Source organism: Platalea leucorodia (assembly GCF_965183815.1).
Source record: "Platalea leucorodia genome assembly, chromosome: 4".
Taxonomy (NCBI): Eukaryota; Metazoa; Chordata; class Aves; order Pelecaniformes; family Threskiornithidae; genus Platalea; species Platalea leucorodia.
The window spans coordinates 23143841-23166665 of record NC_138826.1 but is presented as its reverse complement, the minus strand read 5'-3'; the positions used below and the strand labels follow the sequence as shown (position 1 = coordinate 23166665).

General features: G+C 54.4%; 1 protein-coding gene across 1 annotated transcript; it reads right to left on the bottom strand.

The window, feature by feature from the left end:
• Positions 1-499: 499 nt before the first annotated feature.
• PITX3 (paired like homeodomain 3) lies at positions 500-22583 on the bottom strand. The gene is made up of 4 exons (XM_082308194.1): positions 22462-22583; positions 7903-8043; positions 2936-3141; positions 500-1923 (listed from the first exon to the last, which is right to left on the bottom strand). The coding sequence occupies exons 2-4, from the start codon at positions 8009-8011 to the stop codon at positions 1360-1362; spliced, it is 879 nt and encodes a 292-aa protein (XP_082164320.1). The 5' UTR covers positions 8012-8043; positions 22462-22583; the 3' UTR covers positions 500-1359.
• Positions 22584-22825: the final 242 nt, after the last annotated feature.

The window sequence follows — 22825 nt, the reverse complement described above, 5'->3', positions numbered from 1 at the left end:
CCTGGCAGGGCTCCCCTACCCTGGGCTGCTGGGGGCCCAGATGCACTGGCCCCATCCAGCACAGCGGGGAAGCCTGAGCCAGGAGAGACTTGACCTTCCTGCCACAGTGGGTGCATGCAGACAGGGAGCACGGAAGGGGCTTTCTTTCGCCTTCATACTGTGTCCGTGGGCTTTTGCTGTCTTGAGGAGCCAGATGATTTGTAAGTGAGGAACAGAGATGGCTCCTCCAAACCTCAGGTCCCTGTTCCAACTTGGGCTGCCTCGTGCTGGCACTCCCAAGGATGCTCACTCTTGCCTGGGCTGCTGGTGCTTGATTTCTGAGTCTTCAGACGCAGGTTCATGCTCTCAATAACCAGACAGGCAGAAGCCTTAAAGGGATTGTGCCAACTTTTATTTTATTATCTTTTTTTGGAAATGGGATTTGGAGAAGGGAAAGGGAAAAGATGTGCAAGGGGGAGCTGACTGTTGCAAAAGGGGATGCTTTGGATGTACACTGGCAAAGATGTTCCTGTCTGACTGAAAATGACTGAAGCAGTAAAGCATGATAGGCAGGATGCCGCCTCGGTGGATGTGCTTGCTTTACAGGGTTTTTGGTTTTAAAGTCTACTTTGTAGGTTATTTCATGTACAAAACAAAAAAGCGTATTTTAATGTCTATATATGTATTTGTATATATATAAGATATATATACATACACATATTTTATATCCTTACAACTCCCAGTTCCTAAAGGCTTCAAGTCTGAAAGGCCATAATGTGTATATATGCATTATAAAGAGAGATGCCAATCGACTCAGTCAAGGCTTTCCTTACTGGCTGTGTGATAAATAAGCGGGCAAGACGCCTTTGACTGAAATCTCGCACGCGTGCAGGGAGAAGGGGTCAGCCAAGCACCGAATGGCAGTCCCTGCATTGCCCTGTCCCTGGCTGTTCCCTGCAGGGGTGGTGTCCAGCTGCCCGTGCTGTCCTGGGGATTTGGGGAGCTCACCCCTGGGGGGCTTGGAGGGGCAGACTGAAACACACTTGGTTCTGCTGTCCATGGGTCAAGCACCCCGCATGTCAGGGCTCCTCTTTCCCCATGGGGCTTCCAGTAGACTCTTTTGGTTTCTTTACCATGAAGGAGGAGGTTTGGTGGGCAAGAGGGGAAGGGGTTTGGGAGGGGAAAGACAGTCAAAATTCACCATACGATAGTTAGACAAATCTTCATAGAGGTCCATCTGCCTGCTCGCCACTCGCTCTCGCTCGCTCTCTTGCTCTCTCGTGTTCACTCTCATTCTCTGCAGGACGTACGCTGTTGTAGGGCTAAAGGTCTCCTTTTGTCAGGCTAAGGTCAAGTCCCCGGTTGGCGGAGGGCAGCCCTTCATACGGGCCTGTCCACGGCGTATTGGCAAGGGCTCAGATTGGAAGCTGCCGTCTGCACCGCCGGGTAGGTGAAGTTAGCATGCTGCTTGGCCTTCAGCCGCAGGCTGGCCAGGCTGGAGTTGCATGTGTCCCTGTACATGTAGGGGCTGGCTGTTGAGGCATAAGGACAGGCACTGGATGAGACAGCAGAGTTGAGACTCGGGCTGTTCAGGTTGTTGATGTTTCCCAGGTTGTTGAGGCTGGAGGCCGGTACTCCGGTCACGGCGGAAGGGACCATGGACGAAGGCATAGTCATCGAGGCGATGGAGCTGGGTGGGGAGAACATGGGCTGGGAGGAGAGGGGACTGACGTTCATGGAGTTGAAGAATGGGAAGCTCTTGGCTGAGAGTGGGCTGGTGGCGAGCCCCTTGGTGGCCCAGTTGTTGTAGGAATAGCTGGAATACATGTCGTCATAAGGCTGCATCAGTCCGTTGAACTGGGCTCCGAAGCTGTTCTTGCACAGTTCAGCCTGTTGGTTCCTCTCCCGTTTCCTCCACTTAGCTCTGCGGTTTTTGAACCAGACCTGTGTGTGTGAGAGAGAGAGAGGGGATGGGAATCACTCTGAGCTGTCCCTGGAAGAGGCTTTGCTCTGGTCTCTTTGCACAGCAAGGCAAGAGCTGTTGAAGGGCCGGGGATGCTCCCAGGGAACTGGGAGGCTGAGCACCAGGAAAGGGTTGCAGCAAGACCTCTGGGCTGCAGGGTCATCTCCCAGCGAGAACCACCACCTAGATCAAAACCCAACCACTGCCATTTTACAACGCACAGAATAACCCACGTCACTCAACAAATGGATGCCGTTTATATGAGGAAAAGGGAGGAAAATACTTGCTGTATTTCCAAGTGACCCCAGCTCCCAGGAGGAGGGGTTGGGGTTGTGTGACTTGGGAGCAAAGTATTTGGGGGATGTGGTTTGAGAGCTGCTGAGTGGAGGAAATAACTTCTCTTGTTTTGACTTCACCTCAGGACCAGCTTGGGGTGGGGTGTTAGAAGTCTGTCTTCTAACAGGAAAATCTGTTAGTATTGGAGGGACTCAAACAATATAAGTTCCTAGAACACAGAAGCTGCTGGAAGGCTATTCATGGTGCTGCTAACTCATATTTCTAGTAGCAGAGAGAAGCTCTCATTCCAGCTGGAGCCCTGCCACACTATGCCTGTGACTGCAGAGTGGTTTTGGAACCCCAAAGATCGCCCTCCAGCAAGGCTAAGGCTGGGGGATGATGGCACTGCAAGGAAGGGGTCTGCTGGATTGGGGCAGCCAGCTGGTGGGACTCTGTGGGGCAGAGCCCGGGCTTTGCATCTCCCTGTGTTATTGCAAGGTGGCACTGGATGGGGAAGGCACCACCAGCATGGGGTATGTGTGCGGCTGGATGTGTCAAATCTCAGGTGTAGAGCCTGGTGAGGTGTTTTCAAGACAGGGCAATTTTCTAGTATCCCTAATTCCTTCCTTGGTTTGGGGACAGCTTGGTGGCTTGCATCACAGCTGGCTTCCTCCCCACAAGCTCAGGCCTGGGAAGGTGGGAGGGCTGCAGTCCTACCCGGACTCGTGCCTCCGTCAGGTTGGTCCAGACTGCAATCTCCTCCCTGGTGCTCATGTCTGGGTAACGGTTTCTCTGGAAAGTGGCTTCCAACTCCTGGAGCTGCTGGCTGGTGAAGTGTGTCCTCTGCCTCCGCTGCTTCTTCTTGAGTGAGCCGTCTTCAGGGTTGGAGTCGTCCGTCTGGTTTTGCTGGGACTTCTCGGTGTCTGTGCAAGAAATAGAAAGATGGGAGAGATCCCCTGAGTTAACCTGGGGGCTTGGATGCATTTGGGGAGCCCGTCCTTGGGGCAAATAGTGCATGCTCAGTGAGGTCCCCCTCCGCTGTGGCCACCAGCAGCTCCAGCTGCACCCACAGGTGTGCTCCTGTCTCCCTCCCTTGCCCTTGCAAGCAGGCATCCACCCTGCACCAAAACCAATGGCCCCTTGATGCAGCACAGCTTGCCCTCATTTAACTGCTGTAATGGATGTCTGCTTCCAAGTGACTGGATTTGGATTTTCTAAACTCCAATCTCCGGTTTTCATTTGTCACAGTTAAGAGGGGTGATAGTGGTAGAACTTACCCAGGCCAGCAGTTTCCTATTCTGCTTAAAACTCTCTGCCTAAGGCACCCTTTAGAAAAACTGAACGGAAATTGCCACTTATGACACAGCAAAAGATCCAGTAGTGTTTTTGTGGACAAGGGATGGGAAAAGGCAAACTGCCAATGGTAGCAAGTTGAGGCTCTCTAATTAAACCCGAGGAGCACAAATTTTTATTCTTCCTCCCTTCTTACTCCTCTACCTTCTTATTTAGGTGCAGGTATTTTTATTTTTAAAAAGTAGGAAAAGGCCTCTCTCAGACCTCACCATGAAGTACTCCAGCATCTCCCTGTTCTTCCACCCCTGCCCTCCTCACTCGGAGATCCTTCTCCTAGAGGCAGCGTCTTTCATTTCCTTGCCCCTTAAATGAACATCTTGAAACTCTCCAGTGTTCACACCAGTATCTAACTGAAAGGTACAGCTCAGCCTCCTCCTAGGCATTAAGCCCAGGCCTTAATGCTGAGCTTTGGGCTGCCGTGGCCGGAGGTGGGCAGCCAGGTACTTCTCTGTGCCACTGCCCCTCCTGGGGCTGTCGGTACTCTGCAAACAGGGGCAGAATGCAAGCGTAAATATCTTCCATCATCAAAAGAAAATGTCACATTTGAGCGCTTGGGCAATCTATGGAGGACAACTACAGGGAGGAAAGCTACAGCTCATGCTTAATTCTGCTGGGAACCAAGACAAATCACCATAGAAGAAAATTATTCCAGTGAAAATAAATAATTTCTGATGTACACATCCTCCTTCCTCTCATCTAGAAGCAAGGTGAAGCCGTTCCAACTGAAAATCAGGTTTTCAGCAGGGAGGGGAGGTGTTGTTTTACAGTAGGAAATACTCAGCTAAACTAAGTAGAAATTATTGCAAACAGTCGCCAAACTGTTGCATCTGGGAGAAGAACCTTTAAAAAATCCTGGCATCACTCCACTGAGATTCAGATTAAAAGGATTTTTTGTTTGGTTGTGGTTTTTAAAGTGGAAGCTAGCTTGAAAGGCTTCAAAGTCCAGAAAAATCCTAATATGGAAGGTGTCTTGTACAGCCCCTTAAAAAGCAGGAGGCAAGAAAACAGTAACCTGGAATACAGCTGGGTGAGGAAAAAAAGGGTTCCTCAAGTCAGATGGATGTGCTCTGGAAAAACTTGTGCCACAAAAGCTAAATGGAAAGGAGAAAGCCTAAGAGAGGCTGAAAAGCATCTGAGACCCGACAGAGAAAGGACTCTGCTGCAGGGCAGTGCTGTACCCAACAGCAGGTGCTTTAATGGAGCCCGGCCCTGGGAGACACCCCTGTCCCAGGAACCGGGTGCCATTACCCCGTTCCCGTGGCAGTGTGTTAATTCGGAAACCTCTCCCTGCTGTTCCTGGGAAAACCCTCCTTGCACCTGCCTTCCTCCAAAGGGAGCAATGCTGGAGTCACGGAGACAATTGCAGGAGAGGCACTTACTCTTCACAGAAGAAAGCCTGTGTGCGGTCAGAAAAGGTTTGTTTCTATGGGTATGCATTGCATGGGGTTCCCCACAGGCTCCCCACCAGCCGCCTCTGCTTCTGTGGCATGTCTAATGCTATCCACCAGCAGGAAAGCCAATGCAAGGAGACCGAGCTGACTATTGCTCACAAGAGCAGGGTGCAAACTGGTTCTGCTGAGCAGCAAGGTACTGTCTCCTGTTCCCAGTGCCAGGACCAGCTTGTGTTTCCATCCAGGGTGTACCCTCAAGAGAACTTTCCCAGTGCACTCTTGAAACAGACAAAGCCACAGGACCTGAAAAGTGGAAGCGGTAGGAGCTGGCTGTGGTCTCGTGGTACTCTCCTCATTCCCATGAGCATCTTCATGTGGGGATCCCATGTTCAGCAGAACTCTTGGAAGCATGCTCTTGATGTGGATCTTTTTTTATAGTCGTTCTTGCTAAGGAGATAAATCTGATTTCTCTAGCTCAGTGCTCTAAGCCAGTGTTGGAAGAGGGAGATTCCCATATTATCCATCTCTAAAACAGATTAAAAGGGGAGTGATGCCACCACATCTGAGCTAGTTATTAGGAATGGCTCAGTACAGATGAAGGGACAACATTTGGTTTGTTTGTTCATCTGCTAAGTCTGGGCTAATTAAGAGCCTGATGCATACAGGGGATATGTTCCCACAGGAGCCCCTGACAAATGTGGATTTCCAAAGGGGCTGCTGCGAAGCAGGAGGCCGTGCCCTAATCAGGAGCTCCTGCTCAGGACTGCCCTTCTTCGCGCAGGAGGAAACTATACCGAGAAGGAAGAATGGAGCAAAGGTAACACTGGCTTATGGGCTGCATCTGGGTGGAAGAGCTCACCAAGTATCTTGCTTTGGTATTTGTCTTCTCCATACTTTCTAGCGTAGAACTTTCCATAAATCTTGTGAAGTCCAAGGAGATGTAGGAATCCTGACTTTGAGCCTGGAAAAATCTTTGCAGCTACACATTCCTCTTACTGTTCTCTCTGTTTCTGTACCTGCTACCTGTGGCTCATCCTGAGCATTGCTTACAGAGAGTGCCATCTCCGTTTCTGTTTCTTCTCTATGCAGGGGAAAAGTGCGCTCTGTAAATGGTGCAGAGCTGGGGCATTGCAGTGGGGACCAAAAGTGTGGCAAAAGGGAAACAACGGACCCTGTGGGTGCCCTGAATCCATGCTGAGGAGCAGAACGCAGGGAGATGCAAGGCAGTTCCTCACCTCCTCCCTCCTCATCCTTGCCCTCCTCCTGACCTGTGCTGCCTGATGAACCTAACAGAAGGGGGTGCGACAAACCACACCGCACCATCGGAGGACACTCAGGATCTCCAAGAGCTGAGCCCAGACAAGCAAGGCTTATGCTCTCTTACTCTCTGGATGAAGGAAGCAGAGCCAAGGAGGAGCAGGGAGGCTGCCCTCTTGAGGAGAGGCAAGAAGTGCCAGAAGCGCAGCCTGGCCCCAGCCCGGGCAGCCCTCGGTGGTGCGCTCTGCTCCGCCTGGCACTGCTGACTTGTGGCTGCCGCTGGCCTCTCTGGTGTGAATGCACAAGCTGCCAGCCTCTGTGTGCAGGTAGCGCTGGCAAACACCCACCTCCCAGAACCGTTTTATTTCTAGACTGTTTAAGACGTGGGGAGTGACGTAGCCAGGCACCCAGCATTTATTGTTAACCCAAAATAGGTTGTGGAATATATCTTGTGCACGTTCGCCCACTCAATGAAACGACTGCAGTCATAGCTGGAATTAGCTGCTCACGCCTAATGGAAAAAAAAGTCAGCTCCTAAATTGGCAGTTCTGCGGCGTGCCAGGGTGGGCTCGATCGGGAAGGCCACTTGAATGGAGACGACCGCCGTGCATCCAAAGCAGCTGACGAGGAGCCACTGAGCTTGGGGATGTGCCCAACTAAGGTACGCGTGCAGTGGGGAATTTGGTGGGTGGATTCTCTGACCATAGTTATCCCAGTGTAACTCCCTTCATGATACTCTGGGGAATTTTAATCTGCATCATTATGCTTATTAGCTTTTGCACACGGGTGAGCCTGGAGGCTTTACGCGGGGAGCAGCAGGCTGTCCCCGGCCCTCGCTTCCCCTCGCACTGGCAGCTTTGCATTGTCCTGCCGCATCCAGAGTGGCAAGGGATGGAGCAGTCACAGGACAGATGCAAAATCCAGGGGAAGCCATAGCATTTGGTAGCTGATTTCCGAGCAGGTGTGAATGCTGATGTTTCTTCTTCAGAGCCTGACAAAGGATGCAGTAGGCTTGGGGTTTGTTCAGCCTTTGGTCAGAGGCACCTCCTTGGGACAGGAGCAGCCCACTGGGGAGCCTTGCACCAAGGCACAGGTGATCAGGCTTTTTCAGTTAAAGTGGGGGCAAGACAGTATTCCTCTTCCTTCTTATTGCCTGAACCTGGAGAGTTCAGCCCAAGGTCAACCTGTAGCATGGAAAGTTTCAACCTAAGCAATTTAAACAGAATTTAAAAAAAAAAAAAAGGGCAGTTTATCACTAGGTGTAGCCTTCTGTGCCTTGGATGAGATTTCCTCTGTTGCAGGGAGAGCTCTACTACTCTGGGGACCTGGTTTAGGCGAATACAATAAAATCTTGGTTGGGCAGTGACCTGGCTTGCCCGACTCCTACCTGCTGCGGGCTGTGCCCTCTGTCAGCAGCGGCTTCTTGCAGCCGGGACCAGGCAACCCCATTGCCGGGATGGTGCTCTCACCCTTCCGATAGCTGTCACTGATATGCACCCCTATGCCTTCCCCCTGCTTGCCGGGATGGCTGTGCCGCCCCGGCACTATGCTGGCTAGTGATATGAGAGGAAGCTCAGCGTGTCCCTGGGAGCACTGCAGCCGGCTCCTGCAAGCCACTGGCCACCTGGATCCACCCACAAGGATGGATCAGGGCCTTTCTTGCACCTTGAGCCTTGCACTCACCGCTGTGGTCCTGCCCTTTGCAGCTGTGCTCGTGTTGAGGGGTTCCAGAGTCCGAGAGAGACAAGGCTGGGCTGCGAGCCTCTGCATCTGCCAGCAGGTTGAAATCCATGGGGCAGGGATGGGTGGTGGAGGAGGAGGAATCTGAAAAAGGAGCGGGCACAGGATGATTAGGGAGATGAATCTGTGTGTGACCTCTCCCCACCCCCTCCGGGAGGGACTTGCCAACCCTTGAGGAAAGGTCTAGGAAAAGCAAAGGATCCCTGTGTGATCCTTGGACCCCTTTGAGTTTCCTGGCTGGAAAATGGACATGCCAGGCTTTCTGCTGAGCTTCCCTATAAATTAAAGATCATCTAGTGACACTTCTATTTGCAGCCTTCAGAGAAAGAGCCTCCAATTTATAGGTGACATTCAGACTGAAATAGCAACGCCAGGAGCATGCTGTGTAACGGAGATCTGAGGAAGTGGTTCTGGGCCAGCCAAGGGCTGTTAGCACCTTCCCCAGACATCCCATCCTCCCTGCCCAGCTTCCCTCCTCTTTCTCCCTCGCTTCTCCACAAACCGGTCAAGCCCAAATAAAGCTGTCCAGAGAGCACTAACGCAGATGTACACACACACATCCCAAAAGAAAAGCACTCCTGTACGTGGCGCCAATAGGAAGGCATGTCTGCCTGCACAGCCGCTGCCTCAAGCAGTGCAAGTGGACTCCTTTGGGGTACATAAGGACCTCTGGAGCCTGAATCAACACGGGAATCGCATTACACACCCTCGGGTGCCTGAGAATGAGTGATCCTGGCTGCAGCAGCAGCTCACTTCCAGCCTTAGGTCATCCTGGCTGAAGGCTCCCCATGTCCCCTCAAGTGACTGTCCTGTGCCTGTGAGCCACCTCCCCTGGCTGAAAGCATCCCAGCTGGGAAGCTGGCGGTGCTGCTCCCCACAACTGCAGGCACCACTGGGACTCCTCTGCCACCTCTTTCCACACCTCTCTGTCCCAGGATCAATTATTCTCATCATGTTCTTCCTCGGGGCCCCCGCACCCTCCACCTGTATTGCCCAGAAGAGCTCAGCTGAGGGAACCACTTTGTTCTGGACTGCACTGGTGGCTCATGAAGGGGCAGGTATGAAGCAGTAAGTGCTACAACCCCAGCCGCATCACCTTAGAAAGGTGAGCTGGCCCTATGTTAGCCCTTAATCTGAGTTTCGGATCATAACCCTACTGCTCTGTGCAGGACGATGCATTGCCACCGATGCAGGTGTAATGGTTTCTGAAGGCTGGACCACTTTGAGGGGACCACAGCAGCTCCTGAAACTCCGGTCACCCCAGCTAATACCTTGCCTTCCCAGCTAGGGAGCCTCTCGCTCTAAAACATAACAGCAGCTGATGCACCATGCTGGGATCTGGGACCTCCAGGTTTAGGGGGATTTGGACCAGGCCTTTGGGACTTCCAAACTGCAGGTGGAGGTCAGCTGTGAAGACTGGATTCTAGCTGATGAAGGATTGCCCGGCCCCGCAAATCCACGCGTGTCAGGGAGGGAGCCTGCTGAAGGCAGTATTTCGTCTGGACTGCACTAGCATTTAGACATGTAAACAAGAGATTAATCACATAGCTGTTGCACCTCCTTTGGAGGTGGATGACAGTGACTAAGAATGTATTTTCAGAGCTGTCTAAAACCTCCCGTCAATTTGAGCAGGGCTGCCGCCAGGGCCCTTGGCAAGGCTGACCTGATACCTGCAGCGTGCTTCCCAGGCTGTGGTGAGAGGGCAGGGAGACGTTTCTAATGGTTATCCGCCTGGTTTCTGCAGCAGATCTCACTCGCAAAACCCCCAGCAGTTTCCCTCATTCTCCCCTTCGCTTGACCTCCAGGCGCTGATGAATCTGTCTTGACACTGGCCTCAATCAGCACTCTCCAAAAGCAATATCTAATGAAGCAACCTGGTCCCAGTTTTCCAGACCTTTGCCTCGCTCCGGGCTTCTCCTCTCTTGTGGGAGAGAAGTGGCAGTGGCTCCATCTTTACCGTGAGGCTGGTTTCCATTTCCACCTCGCGGTGAGCCTGACCTTTGATGTCTGCCGGCTGTGTAAGCTCCTGGCAGCAGCAGGGCACAGCCCTGTTGCTTTTTGCCATGTGTACGTACACGAAGTGATGTGACAGGGGCTGTGTTTTCTTTAATACCTTTGCATGGAGTAGGGGGAGTCCATCTGCTGCTGATATTGCCATGGCTTTTAGCATTACTCTCAGAATTATGCAGAAACGCGCAGTGAATTAATTCCATGGATTAAGTCTTGATTAAGATGTGTGTCACTTTGCTGTCTCAGAATTTATTAAGAGCCCTTCTTGAGGCGGCGGCAGATGGAATTTCTGCCCAATGTTTGTAGATGATAATTTCCCCTCTTCTACAGCCATTTGCATATGATTGCATCTGTCAAGCACAATTTCCTCTCTTCTAGGGCTTGACTCTGTACTGGACCAGATTTAAGGAGGAATTCAGACTCCTGCCTTGCTGTAACTGAAGAACAGGGTCCTCCTGTGCAGGGTCCTGTTTGCTTTGAGATTCTTTTTGCACATTTTGCATTGCTTTCATCTGTGCCAACTAGAGTGGAAATGGGAAAACCAGGGGGGAGTATTTTTACAGCTGGTTCCATAGGTGTAAATGACAACACAAGGTACAAGGCTTAGGGGAACCCAGTCCCAGTATTGAAAATTCGTGCCCCATCCTGAATCGCACCAGTGCAGTGGTTACGGGGTTGATCCAAGCTGCTAGGCACAACATAGCATGCTTGGCCTGCCTCAGAAATGCAGTGGGCACCTAGATTAAAACTGGTTTTTAAAATGTGGCCCATATTCAAGTTGAAATTGGGACTTGTGGCTCACAATAAGTTTGCTTTTTGAACTGAATTTAAAACTAGGAGGACTTTAGAAAGGAGATTTTGTATGTGTACATGTAATTACACACCTATTGTGTGTGTCCTACGTGGTGGCATCAAGGAAGGCCGCCTCAGCTCACTGCGAGCAGGTCACGGAGAAGCAAGAGCAAAGGGAGAGGGAGGATCTGCTCAGCATAGTTATGAAGGACCGCAGGAAAAGTCTGTGATGGGGACAGCCCATGAGCTCTGCACCAATGTATTTACCCAAAGGCAACCCCATGCCACTGACAAAAAAGGCTGTAGGTATTATTGTAGATTATACAGCCCTTTCAGATTTAATTAAAGGAGCTTTCTTCCACATTGGCTAGATCTCGCTGTAGGCAGAGACATTAAGAAAGTCAATGCTAAACCTTCATGGCATTTCTACTAAGTTGTTTGCCTGGTCTCAGGGAGCTCCTGAAATCGGCACCTCAAAAATGTCTTTAGACAAAATCAAATTTATCATCTCCGTCTGAGTCTTCATCTCATTTTCTTTTAACATAAAAGAATGGTTTCTTTAGGGACAGCTCTGGTATTAGCAACATGCAGCCAGGCTTGCTCAGACGTTTCAGTTTTGTAAAACTAGCCCTGGCTCCTAGCCTGTTCTGGCACCCGTAACAACTTTTATCAACATATGTAATTGCTCCCAAGATAAAGGTTCCCAAATCTGTAACAAACATGCCTTTTCTTCCAGTCGCTGCTTGTGTGCATCTTCTCCCTGGCTCCCGTGTGACGATGCCGGCAGCCGCCTCCGCAGGTCCCTCCAGCCGGGTGGGGAGCTGCCGTCCCTGCCCCACAGGCACAGTAGAGGGCAGGGGGAGAGAGCGGCTCTGGCTCTAGGCTTTTTCTCCTTTCAAATTCACCCCCTTTCTATTTCTGTATCAGTGCCAGGCTGCCCAAGCCAGGACTATTGGTGCTTCTACGTGAGGAGGGCAACCCTGCTTACCCAAGAGCAAGCGAGGGTCCCCGTGACCTCTCTCCTGGTTCTCAGTAACACGCTGCTCCATCACCCAGGAGCAAAGATGCCTTTGCTTGTTTTTTTTGGAGGGGCGGGAAGGAAACATAAAGGCTGACTGCGAGCCAAGTAAGGCTAATTATAGTGGTGGCTTTTGTGATGTGGATGTTGCCTGCTGAGAGCTGCCTTCAGATTGACAAGTGCGTGCTGCTCAAGTCCCTGTGCTACCGTCAGGGAGCAGGCTACCTGCTGAACCTGCTTTGGCAGGTTGATCTGGAGGGGAAAAGCTGTCTTTTGGGTTGGTTTGATGTTATTTGGCTTCCTGTGGGTGTGCAGGGGTGCTTCAGCAGGGACCTGATACTTAGGATCCCTAGGCAGCAGCACACGGACCACTGGTGACCTGTGGGCAGGGAGGAAGCCCAGCCAGCCGGGCTCCCTCCAGCAGATCGGCATGGCCTGGCAGACCTGTGAGCTGCCCCCACCGCCTGCGCCTCCGGCCAGGGCCGCGGTAGCTGCAGCCCCTGCTTGGGATTGCTGATCTCCACAAAGGGTTCAGGGTTACCCCTCAGGCTGAAAGGTGCTCTGCAGTCAGTTGTGGGGTTGTGTCTTGTCTTTCTTCCATCCCCTGAGGTGAAGGTATGATGTTACACTAGATGTCTCAGGGTCAGAGCTGTCTCTTCCTGCTCCATCAATCCCAGAAGTCAAACTGCTGGGAGTAACTAGATTCCCAGTGGAGTCTGGCCGATTGCTTCACTCCTCTCATGCTCGCGTTCCCTGTGTGTTGGCTTGCTTTTAGCAGAGATAAACATTTGAGACTGTGTTTAACTGTACATTTTCAGGAAGATGATCTGCCTCTGTGCTTTGGTCCCCAGGAGGGGCTGAGCTAAGGTGGAGCCGCCCCTGCCTCTTCCTCTGCCCCATGTCAAAGGGGAAAGGGTTGAGGCTGCGCCTGTCCTCTCCTGGAAGAGCATTTTGTTTTCTGGATCCATGCATTTGTTCAGGGGATGGTGCCATCAGAGCTCCTGCAGGCTGGGATTTCAAGTGCCACAGTGCACAGCACATGAATCACATGGTGATCCAAGAGCCGGGCTCTCTTCGCCGGCCAACACAAGTGCTGCCTGCAAGGGGCTCTGTCCCTGCAGCTAGAAAGCAAAAAGGATGGGACGTAAGACAAGAGTTAATCTTCATTTCCTCAGGACTATAGAAATACAACTATGGGGAGACCAGGGTCGCCCACTGCTAAACATCTCAGTGTAGCTTTAAGTCTAATCTTAATGGAATTGCAGCAGGAACCAAGAGCGACCATTAATCACTGGAAGATAAACAGCAGCAGCCAACCGGTGACCCAGAGCACGGAGCCATTACGGGACAGGAGAGCAAGCTGCCTGCCTCCAAAAACTTCAGGCTGTGCACAGCTCCAGGCTGGCTGAGCAGCACTTTCGGGCGCACACTCAGAAATGGATCATCAACCTCCAGCAAGCGCTGACTCACAGGTTATAATAAACTCTATTTCTCGATTTAGTCCTTGCAGTTGGGCACTAACCCCTGAGCTCCGGCGCTGGGTGGTTTCGTAGCGGTGTGTGCTGCTTTGAAGCCTGGAACATGGTTTGGATTTTTTTTTTCCTCCCATCAGTAGGAATTGCCAAAGCTCCTTGAGGCGCTTGGTATCTTACTGCTGTCAGAGCAAGTTGCCTGGGTTGGCTGGCACTGCCCCGCACACACTCGGGGCTGCAAGAGCATCACTGGCATCGCGTGGTGCCACGCTAGCCACAGCAGCCCGGGCTCTGGCTGCCGGGCTTCCCGCCCACAGCCGGCGGCACAGGCTGGCTTTCTGAGGGGGGTGTCCTGGCTGTTTCCACTCTGTGCTCTTTTTGTGCATGGCTCCACGGAGAAGTTCCCGATAACGTGAGGCGGGGATAGGATGGGGAGATAAGGTACTGTCGCTGACTTGGCTTATGATGTAGGTAAAACCACTCGGCTGTCCTGGGACTCCATCCTTCATCTCAGAAATGATGTTAATGAGCCTATCTGAGCTGGTAGAGGCAATGAAGCAAAATTCCTTTAAGTGCTTCCAGATCCTCAGATAAGAGGTGCTAGGGAAATGCCCAGCCTTGCTGGACACTGCCTAATGCATTCCCCAGGGGCTGGCGGCAGCCTGCAAGGTGAGAGCAAGCCACTCGCTTCCTCCGCTTCGACAGGAGCCTCCAGCTGAGGAGGAGGGTGATGGCTGAAACCTCTGCTCTAGGCAGCAGAGGGTTAATAAAGTGCCCGTATTCCGGAGGATTATCACAATGGAAATGTCCCAAGGATTGACAGCTCCATACCCATGTCCGCAGCAAAAAAAGCCCACAATGGAATGTGTCCTGTTCGCTTATTTGATGGGCCGCACCGTGTCCCCGTGCTGGGGAAGCGCCCTGGTGTAACTGTGCCCGGTACGCACTGTCCTCCCCGATGGGTTTGTCTGTGGCCCCCGGACCAGACTGGTACAGACCCCGCTGAGCTGAAGCGTGGGGGTCTGCACAGACAGGGCGACACGCTTGGGCTTGGCTTAAATTAAGCTATTTGCATTGCTATCTTTGGATGCCAGTGCTGCTCTTAGCCTACCTAGTTGCTTTTCAAAATGGCACACAAAATTTGGAAATGAAGAGCTAATCTGAACACAGAAGGAAAGTCCTGCAAGACTTTCTGCAAAGTTGTTTTTTCCTAAACTAAATGTTCACGCTTCTTGTGCTCTTGTAAGCATTGCACAGCAGGTCTCGCGGTGTCCGTCTGGGATTCTGGTATCCCTTGAATGCCCTGCCTCGGTGGGGCTTTCGGCACCTTGGCTCCATCAGCGAGGAATGGGATTTTCTCTCTGACAGGCTATGCAGTTGTATTAATAAAGCCGTGCTTTGTTATGGCTTATTTTGTTTGTTAGGCAGCTGGAACAAAATAAATCAGCAAAGGCGCAGTGTTGCCTGAACAAATTGTGATCGCACAAAGCTGCTGGAGCAGTGAGGCTCCACGGCGCAGGAGTGCGGGGACCGTGAGCACAAGGGAAGGAAAGTCCTTTGGAGAAATTAATCCCTTTGCTTTGGGGAAGGGAGAAAAGAGACTGATTTCAGTAAGAAACTCTGCCTGGGAGAATCTCACAACTGAAACAAAGGACCCGCTAAAGCAGAGCACCGGCATTTGCCTGGCCCGGACGTACCGCCGCCGCTCATTCTTGCCCGCTCCCGCAGCCCCGGCGGGCTGGCTCCAAAGCGACTCCTGCCAGCGCTGTAGGATCTGCCTGCATCTGCACGGGAGAAATGGCTGCACAGCCCCAGCGTACAAGGGACTGTGATCTCCCCTTGCACCCGCAAACTGAGCAGAAGCGGAGCCAGGAGCAAGACGAGTCAGTTGCAAACTAGGATCCCGGGCAGGAGCGAGAGGCACAGGCAGCCTGTCTGCAGCTCGGGCGCCGGGCACGCGCTGCTCGCGCAGCAGCAAAGGGCAGCAGGGGCTGGCATCAGCAGATCGGTATGCGTTGCTGTATTTATTTGGGCGATTGTATGAATTTGACTAATTATTCCAGCAGTCAAAGGAAACTGGCTTGATTCCCGTGGGGGCTGCGCTTGCAGCAGCATGGCAGGGTCATTTCTGTATCTCTGCAGCCATAAAATTGGCCCATTTTAGGGAGATTCAGATAGCAAGATCAAGGACTGGAGCTCTATGACGCTAGCTGCTGTCAGGAGTTTTGTATGCAGATGGAGGGCAGCAGATGACTCAGACATTACCGAAGATGTAAATGAGTCTCGCAATTAGAAAACAAGCTCAAGAAAGCCCCTAATCAAGCGGGTGATGCAGGGGGTTGAAGGTCAGGAAGGATCCCGCCATGCCATCGGCACATCACACCCTTACGGCTGGCCGGCCTCGGTGCACTGTAGAGCTTCCTGTGTCCACCATCCGTCAGCACTTCTGCTAAAAATCCTTTCTGGAGAAGTTTGACTTGATCCTAAACATTTGTTCTGTGACAAAGCTTGGCAAAACCAGCAGCTAGAAAGAAGCTTTTTGTTTTGGGGGGGTGGCGCTGGATGGTTGTTTTAAAACAACCTGGCGGAGCCCAGAGGGCTGCAGGGCTGGAAAGGGAAAAGTAGCGACTGCTAAGCGTGCCGTGATGGCCCCACCAGCGGCCATGGCCAACAAGCGGCTCTGTTGGTTAAGGCAACCAGAGCCCAGAAGCGGCTGGCTCGCTCCGAGGGATGTGTTGTCTCACAGTGCAAACCCGCAGTGCCGGAGGGAGCTGATGTCTGCTGCGCCTGGCTGTAAGGTTTCCTGATGATTTGTCTTTCTTTTTTCCCCAAGCAATTTATATTTAATTTTTTTTTTAAAGCTCTCTGGCAGGAAAACCCTTGCAGGACGCAGGCTGCCGTGAATAAAACAAGCAGATGATCTCAGCCCGCAGTATCCCTCCCCTCTTCCTCGGGATACTGCGGCTGCTAGGGCTGGGGCAGGGGGAGGGCAGCTCCGGGAGGGATGCTGGAGCTCGCTCCCCCCCACTCCGCCTTTATGGACCTTGCAACATGCCCTGAAGGTCAGCCTGTTTACCCAGACATTGTTTGAAGGGGGCCGAGGGAGGCGATTAGCCCTCCCCACTGCAAACACTGCTGGGTCCGATCCTGCAGTGTTTTGCAAGCGGCCTGTGCTGGCAGGATCGGGCCCGCAGGCCGCCTGGTTTCCACGCCGTGTGCCTGCAGCAAACGGTCACGCTGTGCGCACGGGGGGCAACGAGGAACGGCGGGTGGGCGAGCAGGGAGGGCTGGCAGCCCTTCGTCCCCGCAGCCTCTCGCCCAGGTGCCCCGCTCAGGACCGTGGCAAACCACCCCGTATCCCTAAATTAGGGAGCACAGCAGACATCACAAGCAGCAAAACAAGAGGTTTGAATTTCAGGATCCTGAAATGCACTGCGTACAAAGTCTGTCTTTTTTTTTTTTTTTTTTTTCTCCTCCCTAAATCCTTAATTTTTCCATCTGCTAGAGGCTGCGTCCCATGCAGAGCCTTGGGAGGTAGGCAGTTTGGGTGGGTAGGAAAGCAAGCTGCAGAGCCCTAGTTACTCATCCAGTCTGGCCCTCGGGCAATCCCATCAAAGCGGTTCAGAGAGAAAAGGGACGGGGCAGAGGGAAGTGAGCTGTCTCAAAACACTGCCGCTTGGGTCACACCACCCGGCCGGCCCGCCTGCTCTGGGGACGGGGACCTTGCACCCAGAGGTACCCCCGCCTCACCCAGCGCCCTGCGACAGCCGGCCAGCACACCCCACCTGCGGCTCCGGGGCAGCGGGAACGGCCTCCCGCCTCCCGCCGTGGCCTGGGACTAGGGGGACATCTGGGCTCAAGCACTGGGGTTTTTTAAACGCCGTCATTAAAACCCACCCGACACAAATTAAGCTGCAAAACCCTTTTAAATAGGACACGAAAGTGCGTATTGTTCGTCACTTTGGAATTTCCCCCTGCTTAGATATGGATCCATACCCAGACTGACCTGTATGGCTCGATTAATTTAGCTTAAAGATTTAGATTTTATTTTTTAATTATCCTGGTACATCCTGTCCTCTAGAAAGTCTTACTTATTTTATTTTGGAGAAAAACTTCCATGAATTTACTTCAAAAAAATAACCTTGCAATAAATGCATACAAAAAAAAAAACCCAACCCCAATTTGTAGAACTGGAAGTTGGGATATTGTAGCACCAAAAATAAAACTGATGGAAACAAAAGGGAATTTCATGTGGTTTTCATTGTCACGTCTAAGCTCAGAAACAAACAGGAAATAAAAATGGCTAAAACAAAAGAGATTTCTTTTAAAGTGTGTTCAAATCTAAGTGGGGAAGCTGCTTTATTTGGGAGGGATTCTCTGTTTATTTGTTTTTCAGAAAGAGGAGTAAATAAAAATGTCTACACAGAGACAGGTCAACTTGATTTACAGTTAAATCCTCATGCTTCCCACTGGTCATTTATAATAAGCTTTTGAAAGAAAATTAGACTTGCATAAATGGCAGCATTGGAAGGGGGAGAAAAGGCGATGGGGTGGGGGTGCTTTTGCTTGAAATGAGGCTGAGGGGAAGAAGGAACGAAGAGGGAGAAAGAGAGGTGAAAGTAACTGCAAACTCTCCCGTCATTCGTTTTATTTCATCTTTGTACTTCTCCAGTTTCTGCAGGCAGCTCTGCAGGCGCTGAGCCTTCCAGCCCATGCCGCCCCACTGAAGTTCCCCAAGTAGCAAATAAATGCGTTTATTTAATAAGAGTCATCTGCAGGATCAGGGCTATGTGAAACAGAGGAGCATACATGCTATACCCTGGAGCCCAAAGTGTTTCTTAGGCTCTTAGATTTGGGATTGTGGAACTTGTTTGACAGGGGTTTACAAACAGGTGTCTCAATCACAGTAGCTCTGGTGGTGATTTTGAGGGGTTAATTTAATGCAGGCAGGACCCAGCTCCCCACATCAGCTGAGATCCCCAGCAGCTACAGCCCCATTAATGCATCTCTGAACACTTTCAACAGTTGAAAAATCAGATGGACAAAATTAATAGCAGCTTCTGCAAATTCAGCTCTGGTTTCCCTCCTCTTTTGCACTAGTTAACAGGGTGTAAATGTTTATTTTCTGGTGGAGCTGCGGTTTCGGAGATAGCAAAGAGCATCGGATTGAGGGTCAAGGGACAGAGGTTGTATTTCTTGCTCAGATCAGATAATTCTGCCAGAACTCAGTTTCTCCTCTGCACAACAGGGATATTTCCCTTCGTGCTAAAGCATCCAGAGATCCACCTATGGAAAGGCTAGGTAGCTCCCGAGGAGAGACATCGTAAGGTGCAGCTCTTCAGAAATGAGGGCTCTGAGCTTGAACTTGTACCCTGCAAATCAGCAGGAAATTTCCTGTTCGGTGTGCGGAGGATTGGCCCTCTTCCCGAAGCTGCCGGGAAATACTCCGACACTGGTGGGGAGGGAAGAGGGGATACCTCCCTTGCTCGCTCCCCATCTCTTTTTAAAGCCTAATAGTAACAGAAGCATTTCTCAGCTTCTGCCCAGCTAGATCTCTTAGTTCCTTCCTGAAAACAACTTTTAATATTTAATTGTTGCTGAAAAACTGCAGATCCGTTGCTAACCATCCCAGGGGAATTTGCAGCTCTGGCCAGGCTGCCGTACCTGTCCTCCTCTGGGATCAGAGGGAGACGAGGATTTTGAGCAAATCCTTTCCCACAGAAGCGACCCTCTCTGCGCTGAGTCCGGCCCCAGTCCCTTATGCTGCTGAGCCTCCAGGAACAGCCTGTGGACTCCCTTAAATGCCCCAAGGAAGCCCAGAGCTAATAACCAGCTTCATTCAATTCCCAGTCACATTATTATCCAATCTGCCAGAAGCATTAATATTCAGAGGTGAGGCAGGAGGAGGGCAGGGGTGCTGGCGAGGGGGAGCAGCACACAAAGGGGAGGAAGAGAAGTACGGCGGGCTAGCCTCAGAAATCCTCTTTCTCCAGCTGCCTGAAACCCCAGCCCATTTCAGCCGGGTGTTGACCAGCGAGGTTTTTTCCTACGGCCTCAGCACTAACTTCTATGCCAGTTGGTGGAGGTTGTCCCCCTGCCAACAGCAAATGCCCGGGCTTGGCACAGCCCGCTGCCCTCGGCCCCAGCGGCCCACAGCAAGAGGGAGAGCTTTGCCCCCTCTGCCATCAGGCCCTAAGTAAATACCAATCTCCCATTTTCAAACAGCCCGATAATTGCTGAGCCTGCTCGGAGATGCCACAGCCTCCCGTTTCTGACCGCCCTCCCTCCACGGCGCCGCAGTCTCATCCCGCTGCCTTCCTGACGCAGGGCACACAGCATGAAACCACCGGTTCTCCCCATCTGGGACTGCGTTCCCAGCCCAGGCACCTCCCCTGTCCCCAGAGCCGGGGCACATGTGCCAGGTCACGAGACAGACCTCATGTCCCCAGTTCATCTCATCTTCCTTTCCGAGCGGCCTCCTAGATCAGGTTTCTGGCTTTTTCTCTTTGGCAGTCTCCAAAGTCAGCCTCACCTCTCAATCTCAAGGTTTTGGGTAGCATCTGACAGAGAGAGAAGATGCCACTCTTTTTTGCCAACTCTCCGTAGGGTACATTAACCGATACTTTTGCAATCCAGTCACAATTTGCAGATCTATTAATTGCCTGAATTAAGCCCTTATAGAAATGTAATAGATATTAAGTGAGGCTTGCAACGGTTTCTCTGCCAGAGAGAGATACTGGTTTTTAAACCAGTGCCTCGGACAGGAGACAACTCAGAAATGTAAGTGGGCTTTTACTGGGGGAGCCTGTGCTGCAGGTCACGCAAGCCCAGTAACACCAGTAACAGCAGGAAAAACGCTGCCCTCACCCAGACCCCTCTCCAGGCTGGCGGGGAAAGCCATCTCCCCATGAGGGCTCCCTGTAAGGTGTACCTGGCATGGTGTGACCCTTTGCTAATGAAAAATCAAACCCTGCTCTACTGAAAGCAGCTACCATGCTCTGCTGGTCCCTCAGGAGCCAGCAGGCAGCTCTTTGTCCCTCACAGCAAGGCACTATTGAAACCTGCACCAACACCCATCCCTCCAGCTCACTGACAGGCCCAGGGGCTGGGAGGGAGTGCAGGGACGCAGGAAGACCCAATCCCATAGCCAAAAAGGTGGTCCTTTCCCTGCCTTTGGAAGATGGGGCAGGAACAGGGGTGACACTCCTGAAAGGCACCTTCCTGAGCTGTTGCTTTTAGCATTTTCAGCAATGGCAGAGGGCGTAGAGCCATTTCATCCCTAGCATCCTCCAGACCACAGGCCAGGCACAGGGGACCCACAAGCTCACCTGGGGGATGCCGAATTCCCCCCTTTGCCTTCAGCACTAGTCTCCACTTAGAAAGTGCATGGATTACGGGCCCATTGGTCAGGAGGCTGCCTCCCTCTAAGGCGAGGGAACGGGGAGGCAGGTGGGGGACTGCTTTTGATTCCTGCACCGCCAGCCCGAAGCATCAGCCGGGTGCGGTGGCTGAGGGCTCACCCCCGGGCTCTGCCGGGCCGCGGGGTCCTGCAACAGCGGCCGCCCGTGCGGAGCCGAGCTCCGCATCTCGGAACCCGCCGGGCCGGGTGGGAAAGGTGTGCGGAGCCCCAGGAGCTCCGGCCGGGGGAACGGCTGCTCGGGGCTGCCCAGCCCCGGCGGGGAAGGGAGAGGGGGGGCTGCACCGACCCCCGCCAGCGCCTCTGCAGGGCCCTGGCGCTGCCGGCGGGGCAGAGCCGCCCCCCCAGCCCGTCCCCTCAGCTGTCCAGCCGCGGGGGCGCCGGGAGAGGGGCCGACAGCTGTGCCCGGCTCGGCGGCACCGGGCCCGCCGCCCCCCGGGGCCCCGCCGCCCCCCCGGGGCCGCTCCAGCAGCTGCGGCGGAGCGCGGGCGTCGGCCCCCGCCTCGGCCGCCCTCCCCCGCCAGAGCCGCGGCGAAGCCGTCCCTCTCCTCCGCTCCGAGGAGGAGGACGGGGGGAAGGACGAGGGGGTGCCGTGCTGGCGGGCTAGCCCTTCCCCCGGGGCCGCACTCGTTGAGCGGGGAATAGCCGGGGGGAGCGGCCGGTACCGGGCTCCGTCGGGCGCCCGCTGTGGTCGGCCGGGCTTCCCGGGCACCCGGCGGGACGGAGGGACGCCGGGTTGCACCGTGCCCCCGGCGCGGGGGAGGCAGCGGAGCCGGTGCAAGCGCCCGGAGGTCCGACGGCCGGCTCTGCCCGCAGCCTCCCGGCGCCGGCCGGCCGCGCTCCGCCGGGGCGGCTCGAAGCTCCCGGCGGAGCCGCCGCGGGGGTCGGCGCTCCCCCCCGCTCTTTTCCCCTGCAGCCCGGCCGGGTCCGTTATTCCCGGTCGGGCCCCGGGAGCCCCGGCCGCCGGGGCGCAGCAGCCAGCGGCGTCCCGGGGCAGGTTCGCCCCGTCCGCGGGGGCCGGCTCGCCCTCTCCCCGGCGCTGCAGGGAGGTCGGCTCTGCTGTAAACAGGAGCCAGCCAGTTACATAAATATCATTTATCCAACTGTCCAAAAGCCGTCGGGCTGCCTTCCTTTTCCCCGGCGGCGTCTCCCCGCCTCTGCTCCCCGCGCCCTTCTCCCCCGGACCCGGCAGACAGCTGAGCCGCAGCCCGCAGCGCCGTTATTTACAGCGAGCCCCGGCTAATTTAAACAGCCCCTGCCCCGCTCGCCCGAGTGGAAAATGACTAAGTTTAGCAACGGCGAGAGGCTCCGGCAGCGCTTGCCGGGAGGGGCCCGCGGCGGCCCCGAGGGGGCGGCCGGGGCTGCGGCACCCCGCTGGCGGCGGGCAGGGGGCCCCGGGCCCGGCAAGGGCAGCGCGGGGGAGGCGCCGCGCCCCGCCGCCGGGCGGGCAGCGGTCCCGGCAGCGCCGGGGGGCAGCTCTGCCGCACACGGCCCCGGGACCGCTTCTGGATGGCAGGGCAGGGCTCGATCCGCCCGCTCTCCCTCTGCCCCTGGCTGCCGGCCCCTTGCCGCGCGGGAGGCGGCGGAAAGCGGACCCCGGGCGGGAGCGGGGCCGCCCCCGCGCTGCCGGGCAGAGCCCGCCAAGCCGCCCCGCCGGGGATGCTCTTACCCTGCGCCGGCGTCGGAAGGGCTGCGGCCGGCCGGCGCCGCACGCCCGGGGCTGGCACCGAGGGGCTCACGGGGAAAGAAGGGGAGAACCCCGCCCGGGAGGCCGGGGACGGAGGGGCACTTACAGCGGCTCCAGATGCGGGCTCGGCTGGGCGGCCTTAATCCTGCGAGAGGGGCGAAGCTGGCCCCCGCCCCGCGGCCCGGGCTGCTCTGCCGCTGTCAGAAAGTAAATCCCCCCGGCTCCCCGGGCACTCTGCGCCTCGCTGCCGGCCCGCGGCTCACGGGGAGGGCGGAGGCGGAGGGCGCCGGCCGACTGCCTCCCATTCACCCTGGCCATTCACTTTATGGCGGGCGGCCGGCGCCCCCCGCCAGCTGCACCGGGCGCCCCGCTCCCGCCCGCCCCATTCCAGCTGCGCGCCCGCCGCCGCCCGCCCCGTCCAGCGCCGCCCCCCCGGCCCCGCCCCGCGCCCCGCCCCGCGCTCCCACCGA

Excerpts from the sequence above, each read along its gene's own strand:
- PITX3 (XM_082308194.1), bottom strand. The coding sequence starts at position 8,011 with ATGGATTTCAACCTGCTGGCAGATGCAGAGGCTCGCAGCCCAGCCTTG. Across the intron at positions 3,142-7,902 it reads CAAAGGGCAGGACCACAGCG|ACACCGAGAAGTCCCAGCAA; the intron begins GTGAGTGCAAGG and ends TTTCTTGCACAG. Across the intron at positions 1,924-2,935 it reads TGACGGAGGCACGAGTCCGG|GTCTGGTTCAAAAACCGCAG; the intron begins GTAGGACTGCAG and ends TCACACACACAG.